Source organism: Zootoca vivipara, chromosome 15 (assembly GCF_963506605.1).
Source record: "Zootoca vivipara chromosome 15, rZooViv1.1, whole genome shotgun sequence".
Lineage (NCBI taxonomy): Eukaryota > Metazoa > Chordata > Lepidosauria > Squamata > Lacertidae > Zootoca > Zootoca vivipara.
In genome coordinates, this window is record NC_083290.1 from 21,289,800 (window position 1) to 21,306,421 (window position 16,622).

General features: G+C 47.3%; 1 protein-coding gene across 1 annotated transcript in view; it reads left to right on the forward strand.

Annotated features, from left to right (window-relative positions):
- The first annotated feature begins 225 nt into the window (after nucleotides 1-225).
- Nucleotides 226-16,622, forward strand: part of JAM3 (junctional adhesion molecule 3) — a 77,107-nt gene continuing 60,710 nt past the window's right edge. Inside the window, exon 1 of the mRNA XM_060268585.1 lies at nucleotides 226-528. Coding sequence (XP_060124568.1) covers nucleotides 226-528 — 303 coding nt within the window. The remainder of the gene's footprint in view (nucleotides 529-16,622) is intronic.

The following is a 16,622-nucleotide window of genomic DNA, read 5'->3' on the forward strand; positions in this document are numbered from 1 at the left end:
AAACTGTGCTACATCACTGATCACCTGGGTGCTTGTCTACTTGATGCTGATATTACAGAAGATTAGGAATCAATCCCTCTTCCCAGGGAACTCTGGGAATCATAGCTCTGTGAGGGGAACAGGGGTTTCTTGACACCTTTCAGCATCCTTGGCAAACTACACTTTCCGGGATTCTTTGGGGGAAGCCATGCCTGCTAAACAGAGTGCTTTAAATGTATGCTGCAGATGTGGCCTGAGTTCAAGTCCTGGCTCAGCAATGAAGAGGGCAGGACCACGCCTGGCTCTCTGCAGCAATGCACAAACTACGTCTCCCGGTTGCTCGCTCCACCCAGCAAGCCAGAAGCCTTTAAGTGCTTAAGGTATGTTCTCCTGACCTCCTTTGACCTATTGGCGCAAGTGGGCTTCCTTTGCTGGCATGTCAGGGGCCCTGAGGTTTCCTCCTTTGGCCACAGCAGTGGGGGGGGGGCACAGGCTGACATCCCTCCTGACTGTGGCCAAGGTCAAGATCTGCTGCAGGCCTGGATCAAGGTGAGCGTGGATCAGTCAGGGCTTAAAGTATTTATATCCTGCTGTTCCATAAAGAAAGAAAGAATCCAAAGGCTGCTAACATAATCAGTTCAAAAAGACAATCAAAGCTAGTACGCAAACATTCCTTTGCATCTCGTTGCCCTACCTGTACAGGTGAATCCTGAGGCAGCTCAGTAGCAAACAGCTGTGGATATGGAGGGACATTTTTCAATTAAGTTCGGATCTTGTGTTGTGTGACTCATCTAATACCGCTGTTGCATGGAGGGGAGTCTACATGTGGAGGGTCAGATTTCAAAGCCCTTTTGGATGTGGGGCAGCTGGTACTAAATGTCATTAATAATACAAACACTCATTAGCGTGCCACCAGGGTGGCTGATTAAGGGCAGCACTGCAGAAAGGGACAGATTCGGTTGCACAGGAACAGCCTTGTCACGGAGCAAATTCTATCAGAAAGAGGCCACAGGTGGATGTCACATTTCTGGGTATGGAGAGACTGGAAAAGTACCATTAAATTTAATTTATGCAATCCTTCCTTCAGGCCCCTTCTTAAGACAGCAGATGCATTTACTTGTTTATTTCATTTGCAAAATAAATAAATAAATAAATAAATAAATAAATAAATAAATAAATCTATACTGCCAATATTAAGAAAGAAATGTCTTTGGAGTGAATAGCTTAAAATCAGCAATTTTGTAGATCAGTTTAACAAGCCAGCCTAGCAGGATTGCCCTGGGCGAACAAACAAGTTTCAAGCAAACACCTAAATGCCAATACTATAGATGCCTACCTGATGTTCACTGGGAGTGCATTCCAAAGGGAAGGTGCCACCACACTTAAGGCTCTGGTGTTTGTGGGCAGGAGACAAGCCTCGAAGCACCTGGAAGTCCTGTCTCTCCTAGAGGCAGGGGAGAAACTAGATTCAGTTTGCCTTTAAAGGCAATCCACACTTTCTGAAACGCAATGTGAACCGAAAGGCAGCTGCCCTTTGAAATCCACATTTCTCCAAATTTTGTAATGCAGTTCTTTTGCAATGTGCACAAAGATGCATATGTGAGGGTAAAGTGTGCATTGCATATATTTGTGAAAATAACATGTAAAAATGTATTGTGTTGGAGAAAATCACTTTGCAAAAGCATGAGTACCAGGCAAAATTTCATACAGAACTGTGCATAGTAGAAGAAATTTGTGCTAAAAATGCAGGTGAAATTTGTGCTTAAAATGCAAGAGGACTTTTTTTAAAAGTGCAAACTGATGTGAAAATGTGAGAAACTGAATGTAAGACTGGGGGGAAAATAAGAACCCGGAATTGACAGATTTGCCCATCTCCAGCACTCTCCTGAGGATCATAGTGACCCAGGAAGGGACATGCAAGGTAAGGTGAGAGAGCTAGCAGGTTGTGGGGAATGGAGCTGGCAATCTCTCGGCCTATGACATGCTGCCTACAAGGCTCCCAGAGCTAAATGCCTCCCTGGTACCAGGCACGTGCCCTTTAGCTTTGGCACTTTCAATAAATCAACCAGAATAAGCATGCAGTTCCTTGACCTTCTTGGACAGTGGAACCCAGAGGAGTCTATTCCAGTCTGAGGGCCACTTTACCTTCTGATCAACCTTCTGGGGGCCACATGCCAATGGTGGGTGGGGCCAGAGGCAAAAGTTTTTGGAACAATTAATATAAATGTTCCTTGTAGAACAGTACACTACTTTCTACACACACACACACACACACACACACACAAACACACCTATCCTCTATTCCAGGGGTGGCCAACTCCCAAGAGACTGCGATCTACTCACAGAGTTAAAAACTGGCAGTGATCTACCCCCTTTTGGGGGGTTCAGGTCAGAGTTGTTGAGCTTTTCTTAGGAAGGAAAGCCCCATTTTTAAGGAGCTTTTTTTAGGGGAGCCAAAGTTGTTGAGCATCTTTGGGGGGGAGGAGCCAGTGATCTACCACTGATCTACCACAGGCGTCCAGTGATCTACCGATAGATCATGATCTACCTGTTGGACATGCCTGCTATTCAACCTAACAGGAGGCATTATCAGAGTTCAAGGACACAGTCCAGCCAGGCAAAAACACCCAAGGAGGGTGTGAAGTGAGGCTGGCAAGGTGTGTGGCAGGGACAGAGTTCCAAGGGCCAGAGAAGCCTGGCAGACCACATTTGGCCCCTAGACCTGCTATAGGAAATCTTGGTAGTGGGGCTGATTTTTTATTCTTTAAATAAATGAAGAACTGCATTGCAGTGGCGCAGCATTCCTGGGACCCTGTCCGACCAAGCATGGAAAGCCCTTGATGGCCATCTGCTGGCCCAGTGGGACATTGGGTCGAGACCATAGGTCACTGGCAGAGATGTCGCTGGGGAGAGGGCCGTCCTCCTTAGCTCCGAAGGAGGCCAGTTCTCCTTTACAAAGGAGAGGCGAGTGTTGGGGAAGAAGAGGGAGCCCCAGACAGCCACTCTTGTGGGCTTGGCAATTACATGATGCAGATATGGGGGGGGAGCGGGAGCTGACTGAGGGATGAAAGGGATGCTGTAATTAAGCTGAATGAAGCTGTCACTTAAAGCATCAGTCGGAGGCTGGTGGAGGATGACGGATGCAACCCAGTGTTCTTATCAAGGTGGTAATTTCCATGTATGTTTGAAGGGGGGGGAGAGAGATTTACTGGCTTGTTCTTCGCTGTCTCCTTCAATCACGGCCCACTCCCAATGCTACCTGAGAACAAAATGATGACCCATTTAGGGTTGAGTCAGATCATCGGCCCACCTTGTCCTGGCCTTTGCTTCCGGGTGAAGAACTACAGATCCAGCAGGAATTTTCTTCGCCAACTTTTAAATGCCTGCTGAAAGCTTTTCTGTCCGCTAGGCAGGCAGTTAAGCGCACACCCCCTCAGCATGGTCTACTAAGGCTTGTTTTTAATTCTTTGGCTTTGAACTTTTTAAAGATTTTACTGTATGGTTTTTGGCTTTCTGCTTCTCGCAAATTATTTTAATGCCTTTGAGTGATGCATACATAGGTAAGGCACCGCAGGTGAATTGCATGGCTGAGCAGGAGCTGAAGTGGTTGACTCAACAAGTTCCATGCCCTCCGCCACCGGCCTCTTCCATTCATTCATTTCCATATTCCTCATTTCCTCCAAGGAGCTCAAGGTGGCGTGTATAGTTCAGTTCCTCCCTATTTGATCCTTACAACAACCACCCTGTGAGATAGGAGGTCACCCAATGAGAGCTTCCCGGCTGAGTGAGGATTCGAACCCTGGTCTCCTACGTCATAGTCACGCACTCTAACCTCTAGAGTACACTGGCTCTTTACAGAGCTGGGGGTGGGGGCACAAGCCTTAGCATGGCAAGCGACAGGCGTCTCTGCTCTGGGCAAGCAAATGGGCCCTCCTACAAGTGGGCAGGGCCCATGAGGTTTGTTCATACCAGCACTGGCAACTCCATGACCCATAGCTGTCAACCTTCCCTTTTTTTGCTGGAAATTCCCTTATTCCAGCGCTATTTCCCACTGCTATCCTGGATTGTTAGATATACTGTACACCAGGCATAGGCAACCTTGGCTCTCCAGATGTTTTGGAACTACAACTCCCATGATCCCTAGCTAACAGGACCAGTGGTCAGGGATCATGGGAGTTGTAGTTCCAAAACATCTGGAGAGCCAAGGTTGCCTATGCCTGCTGTAGACTGTCCCCAGAACAGGTGAGGCTGCTGATCCCTTATTTTCAAATCCGAAAGTTGACAGCTATGCCATGACCTTGGCAATGGAGGTGAGCCTCGGTATCTGATTCACTCTCAGGTGTCGTCCCCCAGGGTGACAGGAAGGGCTGGCAGCAGTGGTGGCCCTTTATGAAGGGCCTGACTAAAGGTGTCTCTCGGTTTCATATTTTTCCAGTCTTTGATTCCCGCCACATTTCTGAAGCAATATGCAATGCTTCAAAAAATAAAATAATGATAGATAATGATAGACAACAACAACAACAACAACAACAACAACAACAACAACAACAACAACAACAACAACAACATGGTAGCGTAATGACATATTTCTTATCAAGAATATGTTCTACTCTCGGTACATTATTCGGATAAGAGGACCCATGAGATTTTCTCTAAGTTCTCCCTCCCCTGAGCTCTGAGAGCCCCACCAAATGGGTTCCTTTGTACCCCCTTCCCTGTGTGCCTGCCCTAGACACCACTCCTTCATCCCTCTCAAAACCACTCAAAAGTAGCCTTACTGGAAGAGAGTCCACCCGGAGAGCAATTTGCAACGTCTTTCTGCTTAGGAAACCACACCTGTCCCACTTCCTGCACGCACGCCCCCATCTCCCCTGGGGAAGTACTTTCTTCGGAGCTCCACAGATTCACACTGAAATTATTTCAAAGGGATGTTTAATTAAAGCTTTGTGCATGGGAGTTTTGAATTTTTTTTGAAGGCCGGCACTACCAGGAGCTGGGACTGCCCTCTGGTGGAATGCTGGGGAACTTTTGCAAATGGACCACGAAGCCCCTGTCTGTTCATTGTCAAACCTGTTCTACTTGTTGCCTGCAGTAGCAGTGTGTGGCCCTCTAAACCCTGGACCCACCAGCCCAGGCAGAGCATGGCCAATGTTCAGAGGTGATGGGAGTTGCATGTGATCTGGGACACTTTACTTGTTATTCACCCATTCCATAGTGGGAAGGATGGATGACGGACACAGCTCTGTTAGATTCACAGCTCTTTATTACAGCAGTTAGAACTGCTCCTTGAGTCTGGCTGACTGCAGCCTAGCTGGCTGCTGTATTTATATTATACTAAGTACTGTAACCCTGATGTTGGGAAAGATTGAGGGCACCAGGAGAAGGGGACGACAGAGGACAAAATGGTTGGACAGTGTTCTCGAAGCTACGAAGATGAGTTTGACCAAGCTGCGGGAGGCAGTGGAAGACAGGAGTGCCTGGCGTGCTCTGGTCCATGGGGTCACGAAGAGTTGGACACGACTAAACAACAACAACAACAAGTACCGTAACTTGTAACAGTGGAGGGACGCAGGTGGCGCTGTGGGTTAAACCACAGAGCATAGGGCTTGCCGATCAGAAGGTTGGCGGTTCGAATCCCCGTGAGGCGGTGAGCTCCCTGCTCCTGCCAACCTAGGAGTTCAAAAGCACATCAAAGTGCAAGTAGATAAATAGGTACCGCTCCGGCGGGAAGGTAAACGGCGTTTCCGTGCGCTGCTCTGGTTCGCCAGAAGCGGCTTAGTCATGCTGGCCACATGACCTGGAAGCTGTACCCTGGCTTCCTCGACCAATAAAGCAAGATGAGCGCCGCAACCCCAGAGTCGGTCATGACTGGACCTAATGGTCAGGGGTCCCTTTACATTTACCTTTACCTTGTAACAGTAACAACTTCCAACTAACTAACCAATCAGTGAGCGACAGTTCTCAATCCTTCATTTGCATACTGGTGGCCCTGAGTGAGAACTGCAACCAATCTTAATACATAACACCCCTCCCCCCCTAGATGAGGTGTTAGCCCACCCCATCCTTAATTGTTACAACCATATACTATAAACGAATGCGTTATTCCACTATATATATAAGTACAAGCTAGCCACGGTTTAATTAGAAGTACAGGTACATCATACGGCGTAATCCTTCGGGTAGGCTGGACGTATACGGGTTCGGGTAGAACGGCGAGGTATCACTGGAGGGGCAGCCAGGCTACTAGGGCCCGATGACACGCTCCCCCCTGGAGTGGCAGGTGTATGGCTCGGCTTGGAGGCTTCTAGGTCAGCTTCTGCGGCAGCAGCTTCAATCCTTCATTTGCATACTGGTGGCCCTGGGTGAGAACTGCAGCCAATCTCAACAGATAACAGGAAACCACACCTGTCCCACTTCCTGCACGCACGGCCCCCCCCCCATCTCCCCTGGGACACTACTTGTTATTCACCCATTCCAAGCATCAAGCAGTTCCTCAGGGAGTTGCCCTGAATGTGTGTTGCGTGCAGACTGTGCACCGATGCTTCAAGTACAGTGGTACCTCGACTTACAAACAACTCGACAACCGAATTTTTCGACTTACGAATGGGGCAAATGGCCACGCGCTTACGAATGTCTCGACATCCGAAAGGAAACCGCGGCGGTTTTAGATAGGGTTTTTTCGACTTATGAATTTTTCCATTTCCAGTGCATTCCTATGGGAAATCACGTTTCCAATGGCGCTTTTCGACTTACGAATTTTTCGACCCACAAAGGTGCCTTCGGAACGGATTAAATTCGTAAGTCGAGGCACCACTGTACAGACAGATCTCCTGCTCTCTTTTCCATGGCCTGATAGAAACCCTGCTGCAGGCTCGTGTTAAGAGTCCTGCCAGGGCACTGTACTGAACCCTGTTTAAGTCAGTATGTGCAGGGTGGAGCTTGTTATCAGCAGCAACGATTTAGCAGGCAACCCAGAAGCCCTCTCTGTTCCTTTGAAAAAACAGAAGCAAACAGTTTAAAGTGCTTGCCACTTACTTCACAGTTTGTGATCCCTCCCCGCTTACAGGAGCTGTGTCACTCATGCGTCACACAGTGCCGGGATTTATGTATAGGCTAAGTCAGTGTTTCTCAACCTTTTTTGGGCCACGGCACACTTGTTCCGTGAAAAAAATCACGAGGCACACCACCATTAATAAAGTTAAAAAATTTAACTCTGTGCTGCCCTATATTATAATTATGACTGTAAGAAACACTTGCCAAATATTGCTTTCCGGCGGGTTAGTGTTGTGTATTGGCGGCCGCCAGGCTCGTTTGCACCGAGCTTTGGGAAAGAGGAGGAGAAATATTGCTTTCCGGCGGGTCAGTGTTTTGTATTGGCGGCCGCCAGGCACGTGACAATGCAAATCGCCCTTCTCGTCGCCGCACGTCGCGGCACACCAGCCAGCGTCTCGCGGCACACTAGTGTGCCGCGGAACAGCGGTTGAGAAACGCTGGGCTAAGTAGGCTGAAGCCTAGGACCTCTAAATCTAGGGGGCCTCGCCAGCCCTCCTGCTCCCCAGCGGGCAGTCTCCCCTCTCCCAAAATTGCAAACCCAAGACTTCATGCAAGGGCAGGGCAATTCGGGCCTCTAAGTCTAGGGGGTCTCCACCCTGCCCTCTCCCCAGTGCCGCAGTCTCCCCTCTCCCAACCCCAATACTTCATGTGAGGGCATGACAACTCAGACCTAGCAACTATGAGACTCAGGGCTAGCAAGTGGGGCCCAATTTGAAGCAGTGGGGCACAACTTGATTTTTTTTGTTGGGGGGGGGTAGGGTCCCAGTTCACAGCCAAAGTCTGCAAAATCTTGTAGATATAAGTAAAATCCACGTAAATTGCCCTGGTGCAGGAGCGGCCTGCGGGGCCCAATTTGGCCCAATTGCCTTAAGGTCAGCCCTGATGAGACTGTGCAAGGGTTGGACTAACAAGCCCTATGCCTTCTAGGTCCCTGGTGTCACCATTCAGAGTACAGACTCAGGGACTTGCTTTGGAAATAAAGGAGGGCACATATTGGAAATCAGTTTTGTCACCTCTCCCCCCCCCAAAACAAAACCCCCAAGACAATGAGCCCAGCCACCTTTTATTCACAGTTGCATAGGCACTACAACACAGCATGGCCATAAACTGTATGTTCAACTGCTGAAATATACAGTCATACCTCGGTTTACGACCACAATTCATTTCGGACAGCCGGTCGCTCCCCGAGTACGTCATAAATGGAGCGGCTCTTCTGCACATGCGTGAAGCACCAATAGAGCGCTTCTGCGCATGTGTGCACTGTGCAGATCGCTTCTGCACATCCGCATGCCGTGGAACCCGGATGTAAACACTTCCAGGTCCACGACGATCGCAAACTGATCGGTCGTAAACCGAGGTTTGACTGTATACCCAATATGTAGCGATGGAAATTTATGTTACTGCTTTATGAATGAACATTGTGTTTTATGAATGGACTCTGTATTTTGTGAATTAGCAATAGGAAGCTCTAGAATCTGACAGATAACCAATTGGGTACTACCAAACAGCGACCCCTATTGCTGAAAGCAGGTAACCAGCAGGGAATGCTTCAGCTCAGCCTTTGCACTGTTGACTCAACACCCCCTGCTGTGCAGATAATGGAGAAAGCTCGTAAACTGTATCCCTTCTGGCATCCTGGCCAACTCTGTTATGCTGGTGTAAACCCTGGTGCACCAGAAGCACAGAATAGCAGCAAATGAAACCCACTAATACGTCAACCAGTTCTTCCAAAGTCTTCCAAAGTTCTTCCAAAGTCTTTTATAAAGCTCCAAAATACAGGCCAAAAGAGAGCAGGTCTGGGAAGTGTGAGGCATACAATGGGCATCACCAGTGAAAAGGCCCTGCTCTGTGTAACTCCTGCCCTGTAATTTGATAGAGTGCCTACTTGCCCTCCTTCTTGACATGGAATGTTCTCTATTGGTGTCTCCAGGTCCAATACAAAAACCATAAGAAGGGAGAGCAGGGACCTTGAAGTTCCCAATAGTTGTTAAGCAAGCAAGCAAGCAAGCACGCAGGTCACCTTTGTCACAGTCAGGACGCCTGCACCCAATCTTGTTTTTGTAGAATCTTGTTTGTCCTCAGTAACCAAAATTATATTATCAACATATACAAGCAGAAAAGTTGTTTTCCTTCATTTGCAAGGAATCATACACAAAAATGTGGCACAATAAAGAAAAGTTCCAGGGTGGCAACAGAAAGCAAACTAAAAATGCTTTTGTAGTTCATCAAAACTATCCAGCAATACCAAGTTATAGGAAAACTGGTGCTATTAACAGTAATCCTTCTAGTTGGTTAATTGGTTCAGCAACTTCCATGCACATGACGTGTGATGCTAATTATTTCCCCCAAGAGTTAAATAACTAATCAGAGGCAGCTACAGGAGAGCTATGAGATTCAGGTGAGGATCAGATGCCTTGTCAATCCCAGCAGGTATATAAGAGGATGACCCGGCCTGCCCAGGCCTGTGGCCTGCCCAGTATTAGAAAAAAAATTCACTGAGATGCTGTGGAATTGTCATGGTAATTTTTTTGAAGCATTGCGTATTGCTTCTGAAAGAGCCACAAAGGGTAAACCACCCAAAAGGTATGCTGAAGAGTTTGCTAAAACAGTAAAAGCAGATACTGCTGTTGTTAGTAACTCAGAGAAGGTTTGGGAACCTTCAAGCTTCCAAGAGGTCCAAAGTTTAACCTCAGAGGATGCCGAGCCACGGTTAAATGACATGAAGGCTGAACTTGATTCCTTGGAGAGGAACAAGACATGGGAACTAGTTCCAGGCCTGCCTAGGCCACAAAAGGTTTACAAAGTTCAGTTATTGCAAAAGTTTTTCAGTGTTAATTTGATGCATTTTTTTAAAAAAATCACCATGGTATTTAACAGTAATATCTTATGTCCTTTAGAGGAGAAATTGTGAATTGTAGAATTTTAAATACCCATCATCAACCTTGGCTACACTCAGTTTTGTTTATAACACTCTTCCATTTTCTTCTAGCTGTGAGGTTGGGGGATGGGGAGGGGTCTCACAAGTGGAGTAGCCTAGGGCCTCTCTTCATCTAAATCCGGCCCTGGCGTCGCAAAAACGAAATTAAGAAATGCATTTCACGTGTTAAGCAGAGGCACGGTGGCATCTGTCTTATTTATCACCTGCCTACAGCGAGGCAGACATTGAGTGATGTCAGCGCGATGGTGGGGGTGCTCGGCGGCTGCTATTTTGCAAAAGAGGCCAGCTGTCTCTGCAGTTTGCAAGCACGGAGCTCAGCCTAACCGCCTGGGTCCCTCCAGGATGGGCCCCTGCGAGAATTAGATGTGGGATCTTGCCTTTAAAGCGACACCCTCATATGCTAAGAATGGATGCAGAGCTGCACTCTCTGGTTCGCTCCAGGTGCCTGAGGACTTTCTAAAGAAAGTTGTGGGGGGGGGAGGAGAGGAATATGGTTTTAAGGCACTTCTTTTATTTATTTCCCATCTCAAACCTCATGTGAGTTTTATAGCACTACCAATGTCTGCATTGGAAAAGCCCTATTAGGGGAGGCAGGCAAAGGAATCCAGAGAGACTTTAGCTCAGTGGCAGAGCATGTGCTTTGCATGGAGGAGTTCCCAGGTTCAATCCCTACTAGCATCACAAACAATCTCCAAAATGGGGTTAGAGCCTCACTGCAGGGAACACAGAGGAATGAATATCGTGTGCTACAATTTGGTGTTTATTGCAAGAGAGCAGGGAGGGAGGAGAGCTGTAGTGGAAGAAGATACATTTTGCAGGCAGAAGGTCCTAGCTTCCATCCCCAGGATCTTTAGGTAGGGATTGAGAGAAATCTTGGGCAGCTGCTTCCTGTCAGTGTAAACAGTACTGTTCTAGATGCAATAGTGGTCTAACTTGGTAGAAGGTTTCCTAGGCTCCTCTTTGGGAAAGGACAGGACTCTACGGAAGAGCATCCATTTTGCACGTTGAAGGTCTCTGCTTCAATCCTTGGCATCTCCCAGGTAGGCTGAGGACATCCCTTGTCTAAAACCTTGTGGCTGGAAGCCATATGCTTTTGAACACTGGTTGGTGGAAACTCCAGGAGAAGAGAGTGTTCTTGTGCTTGGGTCCTGCTTGTGGGCTTCCCATAGACATCCAGTTGGCCACTATAAGAATGGAATGCTGGACTAGATGGGCCATTAGCCTGAACTGGCAGGCTCTCATTAGGTTCTTTTGTTGTTGTTGTTTAGTTGTGTCCGACTAAGTGCAAAAACGAAATAGCCCCTTTTTAGTAAATTTTTTAGCCATGCTAGTAATGAGTAGCTTTCATGGAAAAATACGCCTTAATAGTGTGGATGTCTCTTGGAGGCAAAATATGTGATGTTGGGGCTGTAAGTTTCACACCTACCCAATTATTTTTATTATTTGTTTTGTTTCATAAAATTTATACGCTGCTTGATTGCAAAAAAAGTCTCAAACCGGTTTACACAAAAAAGATTGAAAAATAAAAATAACCAATAGGAAAAATTAACAATAATTTAAAGCTTTTGAACATTTAAAATAACAATAGATGAAAAACAGATTGAAACTCATATCAACTTTCTAAAAATCTAGGCCAGCTTGCCTAAGCAAAAATGTTTTTAGCAGGCACCAAAAGGAGTGCAGCGAAGGCATCTGCCTGATATCAATAGGCAGGGAGTTCCAAAGTGCAGCCACATTAAATGACTGAGTTTTTACAATTGCAGAATGGGTATTATGTGGCACCTGTAACGGCACCAGTGCCATTGATCAAAACAGTCCAAGGGCATGTATGAAGTAAGGTGATCTCATAGTGAGGGCCCAAACTGACCAGAGAAGGTCCGTATTGTATTGAGATGGTTTTTTGGGGGGGAACATTACTGAAAAGATGCAGAACACCCAATGCGGTATCTTTAAACCATGTGAGTTTCAACCAGCTTCCGTGGGGGGATATTTTTCTCTCTTCCTCCAAAATACCAACATAAACGAAAAGTTGGTGTACCTGTAAGTTCACGTTTTAGACAGCAGTTCCCATCAGTTCTGGGGGAAATAGTGTCTCCCCTTCCACAGTAGCTCCTGATGCTGCTATTACTGTTGACCTAATTGAGAAGAACAGCGCAGCAGGAGCCTTCCAAGTCTTCTAAGGACGCTTCCCTCCTAACTGCTGCGCTCTTCTCCCTGTGACAGCCAGATAGGGGTTCACATCAGGCTTTGTGACTAAGCATCCTCCCCAAATACAGTTATTAGATAACCATCATCCCTCTTGGGGAGCGAGAGAGAACCAAGTGCGGTGTTCAGGCAGCCGAGAGACATCATGGATGATTAAAGGGGCAAAATGCACTGACTCACTCATCTCCACCGCTGTGATATTTGCTCGGTTCTCGGGCACAAGAACAGGCTGCAAGGGACCATGTGCAGTCACGACATGCACCCTCGGGGGACAGACACCTCGATGGGGGTGAGGCACGTGCATCACCCGATACTCCTCTATGTGGTGGCAGTTTCTGTGTCGTAAATTGTGGGAGCCGATAGCGGTGCCACTTTTCCTATGCTGAGCACTCCGCTGTTGTGCAAAGAGCAGGTGAGATTTTGCTCACAAGGAAATGCAGGAAGCTGACCCAGCTGGATTTCTGCCTCCTGCTGAGCTGTTCAAGCAGAAGCAAGGAACCTGTGGACCTCTGGAGATTGCTGGACCACAGGTCCCGTCATCCCTGACCAGGCTCAGAATTGTTAGGGACACAAAATGTCAACACCCACCCAGTGCTGTCTCCATACAGCTGTGTGCTTCCGTCACTGGGCTCTGTTGAAAAGAACTTCTCCGTGCGAACCAGGAAGTGACCCCTCTAGACAACAGAATGACTCTTCTTAACTCTGAAGGTATCTGAAGAAGTGTGCATGCACACGAAAGCTCATACCAATGACAAACTTAGTTGGTCTCTAAGGTGCTACTGGAAGGGACTTTTTTATTTTGTTTCTTCTTAACTCCGTGATTGTGATCTCCTGGGTGACGCAGACGCCATTAGGCAGTTGAATGGGCATGCGTACTCTACCTGTTTTCCTTTGGCGTCCTGGCCAGGCCTTCTACTTCTTCTCTTATCAACTGCCAGTCCTAAGGGCAGGGGAGTCAGCACTAGGCTATGCTCATCTTGTCTGGCAGTTAACCCTCTCTCTTCCTAGCTATTTCCTTCATTGGGAGCTGGCTGCAAACCTTCCCTGGCGGCTGGCTCATTCATGACAGGGGCAAGTTGATGAACTTGGGTAACCTCATGACTCCCCTCCTTCCTTGTGACAGGATGATGATGTAACAATGATGTATCAATGATGGTTCTGGAAATATATTCTGGATAGGGAGGGAAGGTCTTCAAAGAGCTTGTAACCCATGTCCGGGCTTCTTACTCTGTGTTGCGCAACAATAAAGATTGTGGTCTACTGACTACTGTTTTGTTCCCGTATTTGACTGGAACTTCCTTCTTCTGCTAACTGCAGAGACCCGCAGGCACTCGCACCCCGACGAGCTGGGCTGTTGTATTCTCGCACCCCAGAATTTTCCATCTCAGAATCCAGTGCCCGCAGACCCAGAGTCAACACCCAGCTGCACAGCCTTCCCCAGCTCAGGTCAGTAGTGGTACTGCTGCACTTTAATCAGTGGGAGAGCACGCGTGGGGGGCCGGCTGGGGCAGATAGACCAGGCAAGTAAGCTCTCCCAAGTCTCTTCCATTCCTTCCCTCTTCCTTGGCTTGAACAGAGCAAGGCAAGCACATGTGACTGGCACTGGCCTCACCCCTCCCAGGCAGGGAAGTCTATCTTTCACACTTCACAGAGCCCTGTTGGTGCCTCCCACATGCACTGTAAATTGCCCACCGGCAGAGAGTGACCCTGGGGACCAGGGAAGGCAGCAGTGGGGAGAACTACCTGTAGAAGGCAGGAGGCCAGGCTGCTGGTTGGTAACTGGACCTCATCCTGAGGGAAAATAAGTATAGAGATCAGTTCGGGGTCGGAGGAACTGTGTTTTGTCTGATTTTATTTGTGCCCAGTGGTGTTTTCCTTTTCTGTTTAATTTAAAGTGCCTTTTGTGTTTAAAATCCTGTTACTTGTAAATAGTCAAGAAAATATTTGTTATTTGTTTAAAAGCCCAGTCTGGTGCTGTGATCACAGTGTCTTCCCCTTCCAGTGCCTTAAGAAGGGCCCTGGGAGGGGGAAAGCCCCAAAATGTGCAGGTGCCAACCCTCCAGGAGAAACCCAAAGTTAGGGGTTTTCATCTCCAAACCCCAGGAGTCAGCCAGAGGGGTCTCTGTGCCCCTCAAGAAAGGCATAGGGAAGTCAGTGAGTGGTGGCAGCTACTGAAGAGTGACAGAAGCCCAAGTTTATCCAGTTGAAGATTTATTTTTATTTTTAGATTTTAATCTAAGCTAACCTAGCAGTTTGAAAGCATGTCAAAGTGCAAGTAGATAAATAGGTACCACTCCAGAGGGAAGGTAAACGGCGTTTCCATGCACTGCTCTGGTTCGGCAGAAGCGGCTTTGTCATGCTGGCCACATGTTGGTGTCAGCCGCCCTGAGCCCGGTTTTTGACTGGGGAGGGCGGGGTATAAATAAAAATTTATTATTATTATTATGACCTGGAAGCTGTACACCGGCTCCCTTGGCCAATAACACGAGATGAGTGCCGCAACCCCAGAGTTGGTCACGAGTGGACCTAATGGTCAGGGGTCCCTTTACCTTTATGAGTAAACGATTTGAAAGTGGTGCTAGCAAGCACAAGAGACAGAGACTCGAAAATGCTAAGTTAAGACCAATCACTGCTTTTGTGCGTTAACCATTCATTGAAGCAACAAGAGCCGGCAGGTCACTCTTTAAATCTGGTGGGCTATTCAGCTATGGATTACTGCCTTGATGCAGTCAACTGTTTGGGCATTATCAACTAAATTTATTCCTTCTTTTCATCCTCCACAAAGAGATGGGCGGTTCTAAAATCATTTTTGCCACCTCAGTCTAAAGTGCCTAAATATTTGTCAGACACCAGGTGGGATGCACACGCAAAAACCACAGAAGCTTTTTTGGAAAGTTATAGTGCTATCATTGACACCCTCAGTCATTTGTACTCGTTGTGTTAATGGGAAGGGGAAACCAGGCTCCAAGCTAACAATCTTTTGCAGAAAATGGAAGAACTGGAATTTGTGTTTATGCTGCATTTTTGGACCCGTACGCTAGGTCATTTTCACAAGGTCAGCTAAGCCTTTCAGAAATCAGACCTGTTATTGAGTTCTTGTGCAAGTTTGTACAGTTCGCTTCTGAATTTTTTCTTCTAGTCGTGAGGGTGGGGGATTGGGTGGGGCCTCACAAGTGGAGTAGCCTAGGGCCTCTATTTATCTAAATCCAGCCCTGATCCCTGTCCTTGACCACTGGCCATGCTGCCTGGGCTTGATGGAGTTGAACAACATTTGGAGGATCACAATCTCCACATCCTCATGTCGAAGGAGTGGGAAGGTGGCAGTCCTTCGATGCAGCTTTGCACATTTCTTCACTGTGCCCTGTGAAATCTCCCCCCCCCTCAAAAAAAATTACGAGTCACACTGAACACAGACCTCACAAACTGCAACAGATGCTTTAGGTGGAGAGAATGTAATAAGACGAGCCTGCAGGATCAGGCCAGTGGCTCATCAAGTACTGCATCCTATATTCTCACAGCGCCAAACCAGATGTATTAAAATGCTGGTGAATTTTCATGAGGGCTTTAAAAGGGGAGTTGGAAACAGAAATACTGCAAAATGTGGAGAACTGAATTTAAGATTGGGGGGGGGGCGACTGAGGGAACTGAAACTGATAGATCCTGCCCACTTCCCAAGTACACTTACATGGGAGTAAAACCCCATTGAACACAAAAGTGGGGGCTTACTGAATATGCATGCTTTCGACTGGGCTTTTTGTGTCTAGAGTTGGTCTCTTTGAATTAGGCAAAACAGAGGATTGGTCGCTATCAGAGCTAGCACATTGCAAATGATAGTGGTTCCCCCCCCCCCTTAAGTTGTTTTAAATGGGGAAGATTAGTCACTTAAATACCCTTTCTCCTTTTTTGCGAGGAGCTTGCGTGTTGAAATCTAAACAATAAGCAAATATGAGGCAAGTTAGAAGACATTTCTTTATTCCTAAACCGACTACCGTAGTTTTGAAAAAATAACTTCACTGCAGCGCTCCCTGCTGAGACGTTGAGCTACAAGTGAACGGCATGGCCACACGGGGGAGCCATGGCGCTGACAGAAACAGACCGTCGCAAACATAAATGACAGCTAAACCTCAATATCTTGATATCGCCTTTCAAATAATGAATTTTGCCTCTGGTATTTACACCTAATGTGACTGACCCCTAGTAAGGGGTCCCCAAAGGCCGTCTTGGGGGAATCATTGCAGGGTGTTGACAAACACCCTGATCCCCCACCCCTACATCTTTTAAGTTTCTCAAAAACCATTGAGAAATTCCCAAGTATGTGTTAGAAGAGCATATATTCAGGGTTGTTGATACATGATGCATTTCTACAGGATTACATAAAGTGGGAGGGGAGCACCGTCTGCTGCAGGCTGAAGAAAAACTACTTCCTGAAAAATCTCACTCTTCAATT